This window comes from Thamnophis elegans, chromosome 8, assembly GCF_009769535.1.
Source record: "Thamnophis elegans isolate rThaEle1 chromosome 8, rThaEle1.pri, whole genome shotgun sequence".
In the NCBI taxonomy this organism is placed as follows: domain Eukaryota; kingdom Metazoa; phylum Chordata; class Lepidosauria; order Squamata; family Colubridae; genus Thamnophis; species Thamnophis elegans.
This window is the reverse complement of record NC_045548.1, coordinates 58494825-58517442: the sequence shown is the minus strand read 5'-3', so window position 1 is coordinate 58517442 and position 22618 is coordinate 58494825. Positions and strand designations below refer to the sequence as shown.

General features: G+C 35.0%; 2 protein-coding genes across 4 annotated transcripts in view; one reads left to right on the top strand and one right to left on the bottom strand.

Annotated features, from left to right (window-relative positions):
• Window positions 1–277: 277 nt before the first annotated feature.
• On the top strand, window positions 278–6655 carry ABRA (actin binding Rho activating protein). The gene is made up of 2 exons (XM_032222427.1): window positions 278–984; window positions 6193–6655. Exons 1-2 carry the CDS (start codon window positions 278–280, stop codon window positions 6653–6655), a joined length of 1170 nt encoding a protein of 389 aa, XP_032078318.1.
• A 1418-nt stretch (window positions 6656–8073) lies between these two features.
• Window positions 8074–22618, bottom strand: part of OXR1 (oxidation resistance 1) — a 231569-nt gene continuing 217024 nt past the window's right edge. For 2 of the 3 annotated variants that reach the window (XM_032223205.1, XM_032223204.1), the window contains 5 exons: window positions 18035–18160; window positions 14209–14361; window positions 11526–11621; window positions 10827–10900; window positions 8074–9820 (listed from right to left, as the gene is read on the bottom strand). In XM_032223205.1, coding sequence (XP_032079096.1) covers window positions 9685–9820; window positions 10827–10900; window positions 11526–11621; window positions 14209–14361; window positions 18035–18160 — 585 coding nt within the window. In that variant the 3' untranslated portion in view covers window positions 8074–9684. The remainder of the gene's footprint in view (window positions 9821–10826; window positions 10901–11525; window positions 11622–14208; window positions 14362–18034; window positions 18161–22618) is intronic. The other variant, XM_032223206.1, reaches the window with a different exon arrangement.

Genomic DNA, 22618 nt, shown 5'->3' with positions numbered 1-22618 from the left:
ATGCCTCTGTTAATTTCCATCACAGCTGCATCTGGGACATGAGAGAACTACATCAGTCATATTTACTATATCAATGTCCCAACTGCTGAGGTGAAATACAAGCTGGGCCTTTTTAAAAAAAGATCACTGGCAGAATAAGGTGACTCTTTCTAGCTTCGTGCAGCCCACCCTTCTATCTATTTAAATCTCCACAATTCTTCCCTGCCTGTTATTTGCTACAAGACCATCTGAACTGAGTTTTAAGACAAGCAAACGTTGGTAAACCATAGACAAAGCCATGCCACCAGAAGAAAACCTGTGTACCACACCTGCCAAGAGGGCCATCAAAAAAATCCGATTGGCTAGCTTGGTTATCGGCTTGGCGAAAGGTTGGCAGCAGTGGGCAACTGAACACAACACCAAGCAAGCTCAGGAACCTAGTGGATGGGTTCCCAATGAAGACAAACCACCAAATGACCCAAGAGAATGGACACCTCCGAAACATTCACCGACTTTCAAGACAGATCAGTCAAAAACTGAGAGAGAGCTTCCCTCAGAACAGCAAGTGTCAAACAAAGATGGAGAACAAAGTCCAAACGAGTCAACAGAAACTCTGGAGAAGTTTAATATTAGAAGTAAAGAAGTTACCAAAAGTGTAATAAGGTCACTCTCTGAAAGAAGTAGTGACATTGGTCTTCTCAGCAACAAATATGAACAAGACGAATTTGCGGAGACAGGAAAGATCAGCAATGACCCTACAAATATTGATCAAATCCTTAGTAATAAAATGTCTCCTACAAGAAGGAGAAAGTGTTCTAATTTGGTATCAGAGATGACCAAGGGATGGAAACGTTTGGAACAAGAAGAACTACAGGACTCTCGCAGCAACAGCTTGGATACAGAAGATAGTGGCTATGGTGAAGACACAGAGGATGGATTAGACAGGGATCATAATATCCAAGAAATACAGACTGTGGTGAGGATAAAACATCCCATGGCCTCACAGTAAGTAATTATTGTATTCCCCAAAATTGTCTTGTTATAAGAAAATGCTTTTGTATAGCACGTTAGTGCTTCCTGGTTAGTACAACCAGAGCACAACTACCGTAGATTTTGGAGTATAAGATGCATCCCCCCGACTAAAGAGGCTGAAAATTTGGGAGCATCTTATACTCTGATTGTAGCTTTTTTGAAGTTTTTTTTTGAGCCCTAATGAGGTGCTAATGAGTGAAGTGATCATCCAGTGTTTTGCCTGATTTTCTCACTGCTTCGGACAGCGCTGGCTCTTTGGCTTTGAAACAGAGATGAGCACTGCCCCTAGGGAATGACTAGCACATATGTGCAAAGGGAACCTTTATTTTTAGGGCCATTCCTATGTTTTCAAAATGGTGCAAAACTATCAGAGCAACCAATGTCCATTTTCATACATTATTGTATAAGATATCATGTCAATAACCATGGCCAATCTGCTAACTCATTCAATCTATCTAGCAAACTATCAGATAATGGTAAAAAAAAAAGGTTGATGAATGTGAGGGTCTTCTATACGTTAACAGGTGATGATCTGCATTCCAGAAAATAAGGAGCAACTATAGCAAGACAGAGACAGTATCCTACTGAGTTTGAGAGCAGAGTTTCATTGGGAGTCCTTTCAGTTGAAAGTTTCCCCAAAGTCCAATGGCTTCATTGATAGTTCACAAATATTTCTAAACAGATGAGGTTTAGCATGTATCAGTGCTAGCAAAGGTTCATTCAAGTTAACAGGAAACTGGTCCAGGTTAGCACAAATTACCCACTAAAAATAAAATGCAATCATTGCAGTGATGTAAGAAATCATTAGCCGGATCATATGGACCTTTCTAACCTTTTAATAAGGTCAAATCTTACTGGGGCTCTCCAGAAAACAAGTACATACATTCACACACACACATACATATTTATATATGTATATTATATATATGTATATTTATATATATATATGTGTATATATATATATATATATATATATATATATATATATATATATACATACATACATACATACATACATACATACATACATACATACATACATACATATATATATATATATATATATATATATATATATATATGTAGATATATATATAGTTTGTCCACAGATAATGAATTTATCTTTTGTTCTTTTTATAATGTATTTGTCATTTGTATTTTCTTGAGCATAGTTTTTGTAAACCATCTTTGAAATATTTTCCTCTGGAGATCCAAGTAGAACAAGGGTATCATACTGATGGTGTCATGTTGCTGTCACACGACGTTTCATATTTTTTCCCTTCGCAGAGCTAGGGTGGGCGTGGCCTGCGCATGACGCATCTGGCCCGCAGGCCGCCAGTTTGACACCTCTGAAGTAGAAGTGTAATTTGAGGGGGGGAAAATAGCCTACACTCTGAACTTTTAAGTGGTTGAGTTTGAAGACATGTTTTGAGCCATTTTGTTCTCTTACTGCTTTGAAAATTGTTTTCTGCATAGACTTTTATGTTTCAAAATAGTTGTAGAATTCAAATATATTATTTCAGTTATTAAATGTCCATAAAACCTACCTATTCATCTACCTATTTTCTCTCTGTCTATCTATTGTAAGCATCTAACAAAAAAAGTAGTTCTGAAGAAAGGTGAATTAGCATATGAATTGTAACTTTAAAAAAAACCACTATACAAGTTTTGTTATTGAGTACCAGTAATTTTCTGACTCTCACTGGTCACCACCTGTGGGTTGAACTATATTTAACCTGTAATTCTTGGAGTTACTTCCAAGTGGTTGGAAATGGCTTTGAGTTGCTTGGAAAGAGATGAGGGCTATTCATTTCTTTCCTCCCCAGCTGTCTATGCCTGCTGGTCACTCAAGTGCAGTTGCCCCCCACCCAAAACAAACAGATTGAAATATAATCCTTTCAGCTTTGAATGAAAGTGCTAGTAATAAAGAGCTTCTTTATTCTGTGATTGCTTGAATATTGTTTTTAATTTCTCTTGGTGGTGTTTTTTAGTTTATTGTATTGTTGAAGATGGCGGTGATGTCAGAGCTTGTGTGGTCTTTCAGTACACATTTCCATTGATCAAAAGCCTCCCTGGTTGCCGAGGCAGAAAAAGACCATTGAAACTGGTCTTTCTCTTCTGTATGCCTGACATATCTCTTTAAAATCACCCATGTTTGAGGGATGCATCTGCACCTACCCTGTCCATTTTCCATGCAATACCCACATGATAAACATTAAAGGGGGGGGGGGAGCTTCAGTCAACCAGATGTCACTGCCATCTTGATTTTTTGACATCTGTAATAGGTTGCTTGTTTTAATTTAATCAAGATTTAATTGAAGCATAGGAGCCAGGAAATGCAGACATCAGGCAGAGAATCAGTTGCAAATGGTAGGGCATTCTAAACTTACTATCCTACAATTAAATATCAGAAATCTACCAGGATAATTTCACAGGAGTCCTTTTCTCCTTTAAAAAACCTCCAAAACATACTCTCATTTAGGAATTTGAATGAGACTCGATGGAGAAAGTTACTATGTACACACACACACACAAACACTAACTACATGCTATAATATATCTGAATCCTTCTATTTGAGTCAAATGCTTGTGGTTTCAAGATAGGAAAAGCAAGAATTATAACAGTAAATAATTCTTCTGGGAAACAGCAGTGCTAATTTAGCTCACTATAAAGGCAAGTAAAATGGAAAGGGAATGATAGTGTTTCACTTGAATGGATTAAAATACTAATTGAAATTTTCTTTTTATTTCTTTCTCTTTCTTTCCTTCTCCTTCCTTTCCCTTTCTTTCTTTCCCTTTCTCCTTTCCTTCTTTCTTTTTTCTTCTTTTCCTTCTTTACTTTCCATTTTGTCTCCTCCCTCTTTTCTTTCTCATTCATTCATTCATTATTTCTTTTTTTCCTTTCCTTTCTTTCCTTCCTATCTCACTGATACAATAACTGATAGCAGAAAGGGACAAAAGCTATGTCACATGCTTTATGGAAACCTGGAGTCAGGGGAGGAGACTGAGGTCAGCTTGACCCCACCCAACCTTGTGCTCTTCATCTCTGTCTCTGACTTTTCCATATTGATGGGGAAACAAATTTGGCTATGTTCAGAGAGATCAATATTTCTGTACTTGTACCAGGAGCCAAGAAGTAATTTAAATGCTTTGGAGGCAGATTTCTCAAAGTATCCAGAATAAAAGACATTTGTTAGCATGCCAAGCTGTCTAAAAGGGATGATAAATTGTGATTTTTAGTGAGTGGACAGCCATCCTGGTTACTCATTCAAAATATATTTAAAGTGTCTTATTGTCCTTGGAGATATAAAGAAGAAGTATAGGAATGACTAGTGTCCTGGTTTATAAGTAAATGCCTAGTTAATGATATTCTTTTGGAATTTGTTTGACAATTACTTTCCCGGTAGGGTGGTAGGCCTCAGCAAGACAAGGATATGGATCACTATCTTGCTTAAAGCTAACATTTTGTCCCCAATATTTGACCCCACAAACCTTTGTGGACAAGTGGAAGATGAGGTGCAATAGCAATACATGCCAGTTTACTGTTAAGTTTGGGGGTGCCAACAGACAAGGTACAGCTCAGGCAGAGAATTCTGGATAAGATCAAATATAGAAGAACCCTAATTTAGTTAATCAGCTGAATAACTAAGCTACATGTGATTAGCCTGTTGTATCTAAATACCATAGAACCTTCATACTACCGAACAATCCTAAAATGTACATTCTGCAAAAGTAATAGATTGAGAATACCATAGTGATTTGTAAGTAGTCCATAAACACAACTACTGTTCACTTCTAATGAGAATCAGAAGATGGGAATCAAGAGAAGAGGAAGTATGAGTTTCTTGTCAATCTTGGCTAGAGACTCTCTGAGAAGTGAGTTTCTTAAGACACAGACTGTGTTGAATAAGATCTAAGAATTCAAGCTTAATGCCCCCCCAAAATCTAAGACTAAACAAAAAAGTATAGACAGACATATGCAAGACTTTTTTTATTTTCAGTGCTGCTTTTCCTTACCAGTAAAGCTTTTAGTCCCTTGCTTTTTCAGTTTTTGGCTTCTGCTCCTGTAAGGAGTGAACTAATTAAAATTAATATAACTTTTAAAGCAGACAAATCTATTTTTAGGCACATGCTGAAGTCTTTAAAAAAACCTAATAGTTTGCTTTCATAAATAGCAGTTTAAGCTCTAAGCCAATTTGTTCCCAATTATTTCAAAGCATTCATGAGTCTAATATCGCTTGTAGTTTGCAGCCAGAAATTTTAATTTGTCATCTTCTTTGAAGACTCTTCCAACAGGATAGTCAGAGAAGTGAAAAGGGGACTTTCTGCACACCCAAGCATTTCTAGGGAGACTTTGAAGAAGTTGTGCTGGGCTTTCCAAAATATGTGTTTTAATGTTTAAAACAGCTCTTTATCCTTCTATATGCCATAGCTCAAAAAGAATATAATAGAATTAGAGAAGATCCGGAAGAAGACAATTAAGATGATTATCTGAACAGTTCCATATGAGAAATGTGATATTTGGGCATTTTAATTAAAAAAAAAACCACCTGCATGATCAAGGTGTATAAAATTATGCATGGAGTGAATAAGGTGGACAAAAAGAAACTGAGGTCACCCAATGAAATTGAATCCCGGAAAATCAGGAAAAAATAAAAGGATATTTTATTTAAAATTAAAAGAGGTAATTTAGCTTTGGAATTCACTATCATGAAATGTGGTGATGGCTACCAGTCTGTCTTCAAAAAAGAGTAGACTAGTTTATGGATATTATGGGAATCAATTCCTATTTGATGAGTGTGGAACTACTTGTGAAGGCATCTGAAGGCTTCCTTGTGCATTTGGTTGGCCACTGTGAGAACAGCCTGCTGGACCAGATTGACCAGAGAATCTCTCTGTCCTTATTTCTTTCAGCTCTTTTAGCAAATCATGCCATGCAGATGTAATTGCGTGGTGTTATTTTCCCTTACATAAATTAAAATGAATGGATCTAATCCAAAGTAGCAGCTTTTATTTTCAGGTAAAAGGCAGCAAACAGCCAAAGGAAATAAAGTGATTTAGAATTAGTGATAACATGCCACCTAGTGGTTTGTGGTCTAAATCAGATTAATGAACACCAAAATATTTCACTAAAGCCTCGTCTTATTCAGCAGTTTTTTCTTCTTCCTTTTTTTTCTGCAGCAAGAATAAAAATCTCAAGTTGTCTAAGAATTTCAGTCCTGTCTACAATCTAAAGGGGCGATGGGAAGAGTGGGCTGATGAACATGTGACCATTCAGAAACTCAACCCTTTCAGCGAGGAGTTTGACTATGAGCTCGCTATGGCCACCCGTCTGCACAAAGGAGATGAGGGCTATGGACATCCTAAAGAAGGCACAAAGACAGCAGAACGGGCCAAGAGAGCAGAGGGTCATATCCACCGGGAGATGAGAGACATGTGTTTCATCATCAGAATAATGGCTCAGCCACGACGTGATGGCAAGATCCAAGTCACTTTTGGTGACCTCTTTGACAGATACGTTCACATTTCAGATAAAGTGGTTGGAATACTCCTGAGGGCCAGAAAACATGGAATGCTAGACTTTGAAGGAGAAATGTTGTGGCAAGGCCGGGATGATGCCGTTCTAATAACTTTGTTAGAATAAGGTCTTTTTCCTCACAGGATAAGCCAAAGGGCATCCTTGTATTCAGAATGTTTTATCAAAAGGTTTATCAGAAAGATTGATAGATGTCAAAGCTTTCATCGGCACTCAGAACTTATCTATTAATATTTAACAATAGTATTTCCATATTATTCCATCTCTATGAAAAGAATTGCATTTTGATATGGTATGTTGTCTTTCAAAGTGAAAGATCCTGCATCTTCTTACAGAAGAAAAAGATATATGATTTTGTGTTGTCGATGGTAAATTTATTCTAAAAGTTGCTACTCAAATATCAGTATATGTGCATGCATTTATATATAGCTTTTGAATATTTTTTCAGTCAAGTATCAAAATATGATTCTTAGAAGAAATCATGTGCAAAAATCTTGTGCTGTGAAATATTAATAGCATTATAAAGGAGGTTTGTTACAAGCAAATAACATTTTACATGTAATCAATAAACTTTCCTGCATCCATAAACTGAGAATAAAAGCTTGATTTACCTTACCAATTAGATAAAATAAATCAAGTTTGAAAAAATGTAATTTAAAAAAAAATGCTTTCCTAGGACAAGGATATTATTTTATGTTTTTATGTCTGCTAATTATTTTTCAAGATTTGGATAATGAAAGTTCACTGAGCAGTTTATACTATTTATTGGTCTAAATTAACCTGTAGATATTAAATGTTTCTGTCAAATATATGAATGTGATCCATTTCAAAATCTTATTTATATTAACAAGAAGTGAAATGAACTGCAAATTCAGTTGATACAATGGAATGAATGAAAAAGAATTAAATAAATATAATTACTTTTTTGAGATTTTTTTTAATACTAATGTAATAACTTATTATTTTTTTTGAATCAATGTTAGTAGCATTTATAATGTTTCCTGAAGCTTAAGGATTCTAATTCTACTTTATAGCTGCAGTAGCTCACTTTGATTTTTCTTACTGGAAGGAAGGTGATATGGGTATGGACTGCCTTCCCTGGCAAATGGTAGTATGTATTGTATATTGAAATTTCTATACAGATGTAATGAACATTTTAGAAGCAACTCCCACACCACATGTCAAAGTGTATTACCGATTAATAAACAGCTCTGTAACAATATTTAAAAACATCCGATTTCTTATCAGAAATTTTTCGCAGGAACATGAGTATTTTGGCTATGATTCAAGGCTTTCAACCTGAATGTTAATTACAAAATGGTTGTATGTCTAAATAAAGCTCAACTCAAGTTTAATTACATGAATTTAGATTTATTTGCTTTATATCACTATTATCTTATAGTATTTTAAATCCATCACAGGATTGTTTATTTAGTGAACCCACAAAGACAATAACACTGCTGTGGAAGACCAAAAGTGGGAGGGGGGAGCGATTTTAATTTATTTACACTTCCTTTTGTCTGTAAACATTGAATCTACATATATTCTACTAATAGGAATAAAGAGCTATACATTGAGACAGAAAACAATGCTGTGTATCTTTTTTAGCAATATAAAGCATGAGCATATTATAGGATAAAATATTCTCTTTTCCATTACCACAGCAGTAAGCATTCCCCAGATAATTCTGAAACAACTTATATTAGTAACATTCTATACAACTATAGCTAATTATTTGAGCTAAGCCATTTGGCTTTTTATTCCATTGCTAGAATAATTTAAAGTGCTAGAAGCAACCCGTCAATCAATACTCCCCCCTCTCTAAAATAACAAAAACTACTTTTAAACATTAATGTACAAGTTAATATGTACAATATTCATTTGAAATAGAATAGCTGAGATTTCAGCACAAAGTCATTCACTGTCACAGTTAACAGCATTTTTAAATTATTTTTCTTTTGCATAAACATAGAATATAAGCTTTGAAACAACTGTTGTTATTGCCACAATGGCTTTTTAGTTTTTCTACAAAAGTGGACAAGAGCTACTGATTTACTATTACTTTTTTTTCTTTTTTTTTTCTTTTTGCATGAGGTCACAGAACAGTAAATTTTGCATATTAACACATCTACTGAGTTATGATGTCTATCTAGAGTACATTACCCCATTGCATCAGAGCTGGTGCAAATTGCAGTTTTACAACACAGATCCACTCAAAAGAAGAGAAAAACACCACACCTATTTTGTTTTCTGTTTTGGACAGGAGCAATTGTTGGAGATGATGTGGTACAAGGCTACAACAGAAGAACTATAAAACAGAGTGGTGTGTTATGTGTATGTGTGCATATGTAGATATACACACAGACACACACGCATAAATTTGATGCATATTATATGCTGTTTGGAAAAAATGTGTCTGTTTCATAGCTTTAGCAAGAAGAAGGTATTATATGTACTATGAATTACTCACTGCATTATGTTTACTTTTCCAGTTGCTCATTGCTGTATTTTATATCTTGATCACGTAGCTGAATCCTTGCCCAGCATTTGTCCCAAGCCTGCAGATCATTTAATGGCAAGTGCAAAACGCTTCAATACAATCAATAGGGCAGCTATGTTTCAACAGTAAAATACTACAGATACCAATTCATGACATATGATTAAAGATGTGGTGATATTTGATTGAAATAAACAGCCAAAACTGATCACTGTTGGTAAATTATGAACATCTCTTCCACATATTACTTAGGCTAAGTACATACAGTATAACTCAATTAGATTTCATGTTGCTTAAATGTTGCTTCAGTGAAATGGTTAAACAGAAGTAAAGAAAATTTCTGAATTGTGAGAATGAGAACAAACAAATGGATATGTGAATGACATGATAAAAACCTGGCTCTCATAAAGAAAAAATCAATTATGGTTTGAAAGCTCTGTAACTTTCAAAAATGAAAATAAAATCTGAACAGTCAGTTTGCACTCCAATATGTTGATGTGAAAGACATGTTGATGGTCATGCAGAAAATGTAGAAAGGCATTGCAAAACAAGCTACATTATATTGCTTTAAGGGCTTTCTGAGCTGCATTGATCAGTATCAGGTTTGGGACAAACTTTTGTAGTATTTAACAGTTTATACTTATTCAAAGGCCCAAATTTCAATGTCTTGTATAATGAAGTCTTCTTTCTTAGAAAGTATGCGATTCCCAAAGGTTTTACAAGAGTTACTTCTTCCGTGATAGAGATCTCCATCAAGCCATAAAGCAAATTCACCCCTGCAGTGTGAAGAGAATTAGTTTGCCAGATATTAAAAATAATTTTCTTCCCATTGCTGTATTCAAATGTAGGTCACATTTTAAATCCATACATTTTCCTTCAATTCCCCCCCCCCCCTAATTTGAAAGCTTTAGATTGCTTTTAAATTAAACGGTCAAGGTAGAAGCAGTGAGCACCTTTAACAATTTTGTTAGAAGTTGAGATGATGACATCTTTATTCCAGTATATTTGATATAAATGATAAAACAGCAACGAGGAGATAAACAAAACCTAAATCTGGCATCTAGGGTTACCTGGACTTGTTCAGCCCGGATCCAACAGTCTCATATTAGCATGGCGTACTGTATTGAGTAGAATAAAGATGCATGCACAAATGCAAACTAGGTCTGCCATGGAAATGTTGTAATAAATGAATAAAATCAAGAACTTTATCTTCTTTGTGGTTAGTCACATTTAAGCCACAAGACTGTAGGCTGAACAGAAATTGGGCCAAGAAAAGCACATTTTGGCTTTGCATTAAAAACTGGGTTCTATCTATCTTTTTTATCTAACCGATTTAAAAAAATGCTTTTACCTTTGCTAATAACCAAGACAGACAAACTAAATCAAGTAAGAGCCAATCTGGATTAATGGTGACAGCGATGACTTAGAAAATAGGAAAAAATGAGTTCTAGTCCTCACCTTAGGCATAATGTGCTGGGAGATTTTGGACCACTCCCCTCTCTCAGCCCAATTTATCTCACAGGGTTATTTTTGGTGGGAAAAATAGGAGAGGAAAGAAATATTGGTATGTTCACTGCCTTATTTTAAAAACGAAAAGATGGCCTTTCAGACTTGTTCAGAAAAAAAAAATGCCAACATTGGCAGGAGGCTGCCATAAAGCAAACAATGTGGGCATGGAGATACTTGGAATCTCTATATAAGGAATATCAGAGTATAACAGTACACTAATGTTGCATCAGAACATTTTATCAGAATGAACAAAAATGATAAAGAACTACTAACCCTCCACCACCAAAAGCCAAGGCATCCATATCTCCTTTAAGAAAAAACATATTGTCTCCAGTCCATTTGAAGACCTAATGGTTAGGAAAATAAATGAAGACAGACAAACACAGATGAAAGGAAATTATGGCTAAAAGAACAACAAACATACATCATAAGACATCATTATCAATATCTGCTTCAGAAAAATCCAGAAACTTTATTGTTAAAATGCTACAATAAAGAATGCCCTTATTCTCTGTGATAGCTAACTAAACTTATTTCAATATATTGAAATTCTATCTATCACCTGAATGTCTATCCCTGTCCACTAAATTCAGTGAATCATGAAGTAAACCTTATTCCTCTTTAGTAATTTATAGAAACTCTGATATTCTGATAAGAGCGGATTTATGAACGTTTACCAGTAATTGTTTTGTAGTGTTCATCATCATTCTTTATTGATTTTGTGGCTGTGTATGTTTGTTTATAACAGCTTTTACACTGGAAAATTAATTCATGGGAAAATGTAAGGTGACCCTTCATTGCAATTGCAATCTAAATTCTAAACAATAGGTCTCACTATTCAAAATGTGATTCTGCTTATTTTTAACTGGAATTTAAATAATTTCATTGCAATATAAAATGGTTAGATTCATAAATAATGTAATCTTGCATATATTATCTAAATTATTTAGGTATTTTTTTCTAAGCACTTACCTCAAATTCTGGGCAGAATGTAAAAAGAAATGTTTCTCCTGTGCCATAAAACCCATCACTCACTTTAAAAGGTTCAGAAGCGAGAGCTCCAAAAATCTAAAGAAAAGAATAAAAATAGTCCACAGAAAGCATGACATTTCCACTGCTTTTGTGCACAATATATAGGAAACCTATCCCATGAACATGATTAGATTAATTGGAATTATCAGGAATTAATTCTACTCGTTCCAAGAAGTTCAAAGCACAAGCAACTCTCAGGTTGAACTAAGACATAACTTCAGCAAGGTATTTAATGGAACATTTTTGTTGTAGACGAAAAAGATCTACTAAAATATTTAAGAGGCTTCCAGATGGCAGTTAATTCAGCAAACATAAGAGCAAAAAACTCCTTTAAGGAGAGGTAATTCTTAGCACAAACATTTGGACAAGCTGTAGCTGGCTGCCATCTCTAATGTTTGCTCTGTTCTTGCCAAATCAGCTTTTCCAATGTTCTTGGGGCAAACGTGTCAGGTGGGAAAGTGCGTTTAGATAAAAAGTAATCAGAACAGGGTCAGCACAGTCTGATTGCGCTTGTTTTCTCAACAGGTTATCAGATAGTCAGTCAGTCAGTCAGTCCAGTTTGACTGATTCAGTATGCCTTCCACTTATTTAAGGAAAGAGTTGCAAAAAAGTAATGCAGGAATGCATATAAATCCAATAAACAAACAAACAAACAAACAAACAAATATTGCCAGCTATTGTTTGTCTCATGTGAACAATGACTTTTCACTCCGCTTACTCTCTCCCTTTTCATTCATTGCAAACCATACACTTCCTTTTTGCTTTTGAGTCTTAGGCATAAATGCTGAATTACCAAAGTAACAAATGCTAAACATGAAGAGTTTTAAAAAATGAATCAGTGGGCTGTTCTTAAAAGAATCGCTCTAGAAGAGTTTGAGCGATAGTGTGATGTGATTATAGTGACAGTAAAGAGAATTTGCCTGAGATATTTAGTGTCAAGTTCAACCCTCAGCTTACTGCAGAATTCCAAACAGAAACATCAGATGACTGAGCAGCATTTTGTGTAAATAAATCCAACAGATGTGTTTCTGTGTGCACCTACGCACACATGAATGGATAGCTTCAAATCAGTCTTTCCTTCTGGTCACTGCCTGGACAAGCCCCTGCAGTTTTCTTGGCAATAATTCAGAAATGGTTACCCATTATCTTCTTCCTTGGACTGAGAGGCTCAAAGTAACCCAGCTGGCTTGATGCCCAAGGCAGGACAAGCACTCATGGTTTTCTGGTTTCAAGCCTGGTGACTTTAACCATTACATCATTATGGCTCTCACATCCAAGAAATAGAAGCTGCATCACTGATTCACTGCTGAACTGCTCCTAATTTCTAACAGACAGCAACAATTTGCTTTCCTGTAACCTCTGTTTTGCATTTTGGATTCACATGGAACAGGTTATGGGTTCCTCTGAAAGGAAGCCTCCTTTCAGGTTTTGTGTACATCTCTTTTCTCCACAATCTTGTCAACCATCCCAAGATGCAAAAGAGATGAAAAATAATAAAGATTGCTCTCACTTGAGAAAAGATTTGAAATCTAATATTCCTCCACAAGCTTTCTCCTAAAGTAAGTACCAATATTTCTCCCCTACCCCTCTTTTTAGGCATCCATCAAGTTCTGAAACTGGAAGTTTCTGTATGTAAAACAAAAATGTTTCTGCTTGCGTGAGTTAAAATTATCTTAAAATTTCCCATTCCGCATTGGGTTCAGACTTCTCAAACACACACACAAACACACACATAAAGTCAAGCGGTAGCAGCAAAACAGCTTAAATAATTCTCTAAATGGTTATACTATTTGTCCAATTTATCCCTTCCTAAAAACTTTATTTATTAGCTTATGGCACGTGTTAGCCAGGGATCCCGAGGTGGCTGGCTGCCTCTGTGAAAGCATTTTTTTCAGGCAGTGTCATCTTTACCCACAGAACACCTGAATGACGGTAGGCAAACAGGGGAGGTCCCTTTCTTGTCCCTATGTGGTTTATTCGCTCACGGGAATCAAGCCGTCAACCTCAGCAGTGCGCAGGTCCAGCGTTCTTACCACGTGAGCCACCGTGACCCCCTACTTGATTTATATCACCCCACCATGTCTCTAATATTAAATATTATTATGGAAGTGTAAAATGTATCCAGGCCTTCAAAAGAATCTATATATTTATTGCAAAGGGAACAAATCCCTTGATACTTTTGTAGATTAACACATTTGTGGTAAAAGACTGATCTGAATTTTTCCCCCTCCAAAAATAGCTAACACTTCCACATTTTTGCAATCAAGTCTTCAGTTAAATCTACTGAACTGCAATGAAGTTACTTTGTTTTTAAAGTACCAACAGGAAGGGCAGTGGAAAACAACTTTGGTATTATTGCCAGGAATGACGTATATGGCAACAGCTACAGAGCCACCAGGGCTTGAGTTCAGCTTGAAGGTTGCTAATTTAAACTGCTATAGTGTTTTGCACTATCTTTATGATCAGCCTGTTAGACTAAGTTTTCTTTTTTTGGGGGGGGGGGAATTAAAACAACATTGAGCTTTCTTGTGTTATAGCTAAGTTGTCTTAGCTAAATTTAAGACTTGTTATGGGGAAAGTGGGGAGCGAAGGAAAGAAAAAGTGGTCATTGCAATTTCCATACCTGTCCATCGCTGTCTTTGATAACCAGCAGCACGGGTGTGTCTAATCCTGCCATAGTTCTGTACAAAGTCTTCAAGCTCATGCCATGCTTTGCAGTACTGAAGACAAGAGTCCATGGATAGCCAATAGTTCGAGGAGGGAGCTGTTTTGTCAGCTAAAGAAACACAGGTGCAAGTGAGGCAGGCGCCTTAACAAAAGGGTTTTAATTCTTGGGGACAAAACATGTTGTGTTAAACATACAAAAAACCCAAAATTAATATTTATATTAAGTCTTATTAATGCCTGATGCGTTATAGCAACATTTTCAATCCTTACACTACACAGAGGCAAAATGAATTTGCTACATTAAGTAATTTACCTGGATTTAAGCTCTACTGGAATTACCTGGGTTTTATTTGCAAGGAAATGATTTTAGGAGAAGAGTATTAGGTCTTGTGTTTTGCCCTTTGTGGTTATTGAGTTGAACCTAGCCTGTTCAAATTACACTGCTTCAGGAACTGAAATTGTATTGCTGAATATCCTACATATATTTTGACAAACAAGGCAACAACCTGGATGAGACGAAAATCAGAACTTTTTCTATTCACCTCAACATGGCCCTTCTTTTTTCCCTCTTACTTATTAGCAAAAGTCACAGCTTGCAGCCAAGTACAAACAACATGCAGCAACATATAGCATCTCATAGAAAAACTATAAACTGCACATCATGGTGCTTAACATCATTAAAAGCTACTAGACATAATGAAAGTGCCATTCAGGGATTGTCCATTCTAACTGAATTTTATTTATCAACTATATTTGCTGCCTATATTGTAGCTGAAGATACTGGGGCTTTTTCTGAAAACCAGACAGCAGGCTAGATACCCAAAGTCTTGTGTTCCCTCTGGAAGGATTTCCCGCCAACAATCTGGGTATCTCCAATACTATTAATGTTTAAGAAAGCCACAAATATTTTCAAGGATTAATTGAATAATACCAGGTTCAAGGTCAGTTTTAACTTTCTGTTTATATTATTATGCTTTATACTGTATTACTTGATTTTTTTAGGGCTTTTCATGTATATAAGATGCCTTGAGTTGTTTCAAAGTTGGCATACAAACAAAAGTAGTAAATAAATTACTGAAATCCACAGGAATTATATTTCCTACTGTTGCATCATATTTTCCAAGTCCTAGAAGCTTATTGGGTATGCTTGTGACCAATGTTGAAGGAGGAATACTCAAGGATTAATAAGCCTTATTCTTTTTTTCTCTCAACAAGGAAAGAAGTTGCTGATAAAAAGCCCTGAAGATAAATAAAAATGGATCCGCTAGGATTATTCTAAGATCTGCAAATGACTCTATGGACAATTAAAGTTGCAATTTAGATAATCTCCTCATGATTACAACTAACAGATCCAGCTTTATGAATTGCAGTTAGTTCAGAACTGTTTCATTTACAACCATTTTTTCTTTATCCAAGTAACATTTCTATCTATTCCAGATAGAATACTATTCCAAAGAAGTATATTTTAAACGGATCGATGCATAATTTGGTTTTATGCTTTAATATAAAATAAACAATTGCAGCAGCCAGGTTAGGCTTCCCTACTTCCCATATAATAATGATATACAGAAAGTTTTGAATCTGAAATGTTTTTGATTACAAATGTATTTTGTGTGTGAAATGCTTTGTTTCAACTTTGAAACAACTGTTTGATCCTTGTTGGAATAGTTACAACATTGTTTTGATGACTTTGGAAATGTTCCAAGTGTTTTGAGTTCAAAACACTCTCTCCTTAACCTTAAAACACCTGTTTTTAATTTGAAACAAGACTATTTTGAGCTCATGATGCTTCTGGAATGATTGGACGACACTGGGATACTTGTACTAAGGTTGGAACAAACTACTTTGAATTGTAGTCAACTGTTTTGGATTTGGCCTAAAAATGCAATGATTCAAACATGAAATGTTTAATATTGAAATTAAACATTTCATGTTTCAGATCTCTAATTTAAAATAAGAATTGAATAGCCAAAGTGAAACGTTAGAGCAAATAGCTTTATTTTTTCTAATTTTTAAGGTCATGCTTAAAAATGGTAGCGCAACATTTTCTATTATTTCATGGCTTCATTTATTGTGTTTTAATATTAGACCAATAAATGAATTCCTTTGGACAGTTATAGATAAGAGATGGGAAATGGGGTGAAGAGGTAATTGGAGGTGGTGAAGAGATACTAAATTTATATTTGTGATTCATCCTTGCGATGAAGGTTGGAAGTCACTTCCTTATGTATTTCTTTACTCTTTATTATATTCTTACTTTTCCTTTTCCTACTTTGTACTTTTCATTCTTATTTGTCTTATCTTTGTTTAATTTGTATTATGTACTATTATAATAAAAATTATATACATAAAAATAAAGCGACATAGTTCTTTCCAGTGCTGTTGGCCAAGAATAAGTGAGAAGAGAAAAGGATAGCATTTAAAAAAAATACTGAGAAGCAGTCATATTGGTTCCTAGGAATTGTCTCATGTGGTTCAGAGAGTGGTTCATTTAAGTTCAGTAGCAATAATCCCAAATATAGCAACTATTTCTCTATTTACTAAGTAACTTTCATCTCTTTTTACAAATATTTTGCTCTTTATAGAAAGTAGTGTTTATAGGCTGTGTATTACTGGTGTGTTTTCATGTGTTAATAGAAATAAAACTTAGACTTATATACCACTTCAAAGTGCTTTACAGCACTCTCTAAGCGATTTACAGAGTCAGCATATTGCCCACAACAAACTGGGTCCTCATTTTACCAACCTTGGAAGGATTGAAGGCTGAGTCAATCTTGAGATGGTCAGGCTCAAACTCCTAGCATTGGGCAGAATTAGCCTGCAATAATGCATTCTAACCACTACACCACCATGGCGCAAAATCTTTTTGGTTTAATTTTTTTCTGAACATTGTTGGCAGAATGCTATATGCAGTCCTGTACACTATATTTCAACAAAAGGAAACTTCAAGCCAATCGTCAGAAATGTTTGTATTTATTTATCTGGTCTTGTTCATATGCTGCATGGGGGTGAATAATGCTTTGTTTCCTTATGAATTTTTAAATGCTCTCTTTTAAATTTATAAAAAAACTTGAAATGCTTCTCTTGTATAGATTTTCACTATGTAGGGTGTCAAACAGGAGTCAGAATAGATTACCAGAGAGTATACACAAAATTCAGTGATTTTGGAAATGAAAGTTCCTTCCAGACCACACCAAACCTCCTTCAGATCATGCCATTGGAGGAGCAATTGGTAACTTCTGACTTCTACTGAATTGCAACTGATTCAAGGTGTCCTCAGTATGTTACTCTAAGACAGAGCTGGACCTTCTGTGGCACGTCTTGAACCACTTCCAATTTGGAGAAGTTTTCTCTTGTAATTACTCAACTCTGTTGAGAATGCCATGGTTGAGAGGAGGACTGAAATGTTCTATAGTTTTCTGGAATGTGATGAATCATTGGATGTTATACATCCCAAAAAGGGAGCAGGATGCTTTTTTTGAATTCCTATTTTTCCAATTACTCTTTGAATTCCCATTGCTCTCTATGGCAGAATATGCAAAACATTTGAAATTTCATTCATATACTGAAAGCTGGAAGGATTCTGAATTTTTTTATGTTAGAATTTAATCAATTGAAAATATTTCAAGTATTGTGTCCTATGTTTGAAACAAAGCATGTTGTTTCTTGCGTATACTTAGTAAACAGCAATCACTATTTCAATTCAATTTTCTAAAATAATTTTTATTGCAATGTGAAAGCTGTGTCAATATAAGGAATACCACACTTTTTCTATATGATACCTTTTCAATTTCATCCGACTGTAACAGTTCACTGGGATCACTAAGATTTGGCCGAAATGCTTCAGGCTCCAGTTCGGTTTTGATAGTTGTTTCTTGCTTTGAACATGTATCTTCTCTTGTAGTAATCTGCATGGAGGGAGAAAGTTGAATTAGCATTCAAAGTGCTATTCAAAACAACTTTCCTTATCACATTCATCCTGTAAAACGGAAAATTTTGCTTACCTGACAACTTGTGTAATGTTTTAAATATCAGAGACAATGCCAGATTCCAATGTTTAATTTAGATATGGCCCATCACTGAAAGAATGTGAGATTGCAAGCTTTGATCCATTTCTGTTATTTAAACTGTGATTTTGTATCCATAATTTTTTAAAGTACTATTTGATCCTGATTAAAACTGAATCTCAGAGGTAAACATAATAGAATTCTCTCAAAAATATTACACTTCAGTAGTATAATATTTGTACCCCGGCATACAGAAGCTATTTAAATCTATCCTTTAGTAAGAATAAGTTGACTACTCATACAAACAGAACCAGCGTCTCTTGAAGAGAAAATCTTACATGAAAAAAAGAATAAGAAAGAAAAAGAATTGCAGCCCACAGGTTAAATTATTTTAAATATAAGCTGCTTTTAATATTGTGCATGCCCATTCTAATCTTAATCTGTGCAGTCTTGCTGCACACATAAATATTCACATGGAAATATAATATAATTACCTGAGAATAAAGATGTGTGCTCCTGCAACAATGTATAAAATCTTATATACTGGGCAGGAATTCATGTAGATAAATGTTAGAAAAGATCGAGATTCTGAGTCAATTTTTTATCATCTATTCCCCATTGAAACTTATCACTTCTCTCCTGGCTTCACTCATTTCCAATTTCAAAACTAGGCATAAAATTGGAAACGGCTGGAGATTTGGGTGGAGCAGACCATGCACAGAAGGGATAGGACATCTGGGATAAGGATGGATCTGGCTACCCCTCCACTCAATGCTTCTCTGTTTAAAACTCATTTAATTTTATTGTTTGAAAATAGATGTATTCTACTTGATGCACCTATCCTAGAGATATTGGAAGATCTCTTAAACGTTCAGTAATATTAAAAGAACCTAAATACATCGACATTTCCCACAAAACACAGAACTGCTGTTCCCATCTCTTACATACATCTTGTGTACATTTATTGAGCAAGTGATCAGCAAGAACTATGAGAGAAATCACATGGAAAAATCATATTGCTGTAATAGGAATATTGTAATTTTTAAGACAGTATCTGTCAAGTTGAAGTACTGTATCTTTATGGTCCACACTATAAATGATATATACACATATAACTATATGATTTTACAATAATCTGTATGGCATTTCCAATAAACAATTTATATGTTATTGTAAAGTAAGAAAACTCCTTAGCTTAATTCCATTGCAAGCTAAATGGGTTAATTAAAATGATTTAGAATAATTGGAAGATTTATCTTGGAGAAAATCTGTCTGTGTAGTTACCAAGACATAATCTGTCTTGAATGCACACATGTAATCAATAGTTGCAAGGCAACGAACGTTTATTTCAACAATCTAAATCAAATATTAATGCTATGCTTCACATAATCAGCCAACACAAGTTTCCAATAACAACAGTTAGAAATTTTGTCATGCTGCAGGAATGATTATTCTACTTCAACAGGTTCTATAATTCTTCGCCCCAACAAATATTCATTATCAGTAACATTAATCACAGCTAATACAAGCAAAGGGATTATTTTAAATTAGTTTTGCTAAAAGCTTCCATGCAGTATTTAAAAGGTATCTACTTACAAAATGATTCACCAATTAAAAGAAGGAAGACTATGTAGTTGATATATGATCCTTTAACTGTGTTTAAGGAATACCATTTGATCTGACTGTTTGACAATTTCTTGAAAAAAAGGAACTTAGCAAGTATTTACATAACTAACATTTACTGATAAAAACTTGTATCTTTGAGATATTAAATAATAACAAAAAGTTTATCCAGTTACTAAATTAAGTTCTGAAATGCAAATGACAAGATTTCTATAATGGCAGATATCCTATAAGGAAATTTGACAGTCACATAATTGCCATTTGATCATCAATGATTTGGATGAGGAAATAAGTGGGGAACTCATCAAATTTGCAGATGATACCAAGCTGGCAGGAATAGCCAACATTCCAGAAGATAGACTCAAGATACAGAAGGACCTTGACAAACTTGAACATTGGGCACTATCTAATAAAATGAAATTCAATGGTGAAAAGAGTAAGGTTCTACATTTAGGCAACAAAAACGAAATGCACAGGTACAGTATATGTGGTACCTTGCTCAACAGTAGTAACTATGAAAGGGAGTCCTAGTGGATAACCATTTAAATATGAGCCAGCAGTGTGCAGCAGCTGCCAAAAAAGCCAACACAGGTCTAGGCTGAATAAATAGAGGGATAGAATCAAGATCACATGAAGTGTTAATGCTACTTTATAATGCCTTGGTAAGGCCACACTTGGAATACTGCATTCGGTTCTGGTCGCCATGATGTAGAAAAGATGTGGAGACTCTAGAAAGAGTGCAGAGAAGAGCAACAAAGATGATTAGGGAACTGGAGACTAAAACATGAAGAACGGTTGCAGGAACTGGGTATGTTTAGTTTAAGAGAAAGAAGGACTAGGGGAGACATGATAGCAGTGTTCCAATTATTTCAGGGGTTGCCACAAAGAGGGAGTCAAACTAGTCTCCCAGGCACCTGAGGGAAGTACAAGAAGCAATGGGTGGAAACTAATCAAGGAGAGAAGCAACTTAGAACTGAGGAGAAATTTCATGACAGTTAGAACAATTAATCAGTGAAACAGCTTGCCTCCAGAAGTTGTGAATGCCCCAACACTGGAAGTCTTTAAGAAGATGTTGGATAGCCATCTGTCTGAAACGGTATAGGGTTTGCTGCCTAGGCAGGGGGTTGGACGAGAAGACCTCCAAGGTCCCTTCCAACTCTGCTAGTGTATTGTATTGATATTTTATTAACAGTTGCTGCACCCCTACTCACTCCAATTTCTTCTAACAGACATAATGTGCTGGCTTTTTAGATGGAGTTTCATCATAAGTATAGGCAGTTAAACTAAGGTTTTAAAACAGAAAATATTTTAAATTCATGATCTCAAAGGTTTTTCTTTTAACCTCTTTTGTTAGCAATGGTCTTAACTCATGATTTATGTCAAAAACAAACCTTTTGAAATATTAGCTGTTTAGCAGCAGAATGAGCAAAACTTTAAAAGCATTTTCTTCCACAAATAATTAACTATAAATATTATACAAAATGTGACAAAAGATTTGAAAATGTGGATCCAATTCTGCCTTAAGAAAAACTGACAAAATAATAAATAATAAAAACAGTATACTTTTTAGTTACACTGAAATAGATAGCAATATCAATAGCACTTAGATTTATATACTGCTTCACAGTGCTTTATAGCTCTCTCCAAGTTGTTTACAGAGTCAGCATATTGCCCCAACAATCTGGGTTCTCTTTTACCAACCTCGGAAGGCTGAGTCAATCTTGAGCCTGATAAAAATGGAACTGCCAGCACAAATAGCCTGCAGTACTGCATTCTAACCACTGCGCCACCATGGCTCATAGCATTATAGAGGCTTAAGTGCTTAGCTAAATTCTCTACATTAGATAGTTTATTACTGTACTAATTCAGTAGCAGTTCTATTTCATAAAGCTTTAGAAAATGCTTCTGAAAATTTAAATATATAAGAGCAATAATGCATACGCCACCTTCCATATCACATATATACTGAGAATACAGTAGATACTAATAGGCTTATAAGGTCTCAGCTTAAAGTACAGAAACAAAATTTAAAATACACATCCAGTTTGACAAAACAAAAGGTATCTACTATTATGTAACTGATTTCAGCTACTCTGCAGTTAAGTGGTGGGGTTTAAGGTGTTTTAGCCATTGAGCCTAGGACATGCTCTTTTGCACTCTCTTTTGTAAAGATTTTATTCAATTAACTCCCATCCTCTGATGTGACAAAGTCATTATCATTTTGAAAAAGAATATTAAGAAATGTGAACAACATAAAATTGCTCAGAACAGAGCTCCTAGGTGCTTTTAAATTTCATTTTCATACAGCCTGTCCATTGATTCAATATTTTTATTTGATTTTTCAAAACCACTTTTTCTTTTCTTCTTCTTTTGTTTAAACCATGACAGCCAAAAATTAAGAAAAGACAAAGGATGCAAATCCAAAGCCAGTTTTTAAGGTTTATGGGGTATGCAGCCCCTTAATTTGGTCCACAAGGTACAATTACCTTAAGCTTAAGGACTAACACTAATGGAAAAATCTGTGGTAGCAAATATGTGATGTCACCATCATCATTTTTATTGTTATTGACAACTTGCAGCACTTTTTGAATACCACAAAATCTCTTCCTAGCCTGAAAAGTAGTAATGAGGCAAAAAGGAATGCCAAAACCACTGTCAGTAAAAGGACGAACAGTATCTGTAGTGTGTGCCATGGATTGCAGATATCCACAAGAACCATCAAGATGGGAACAATGC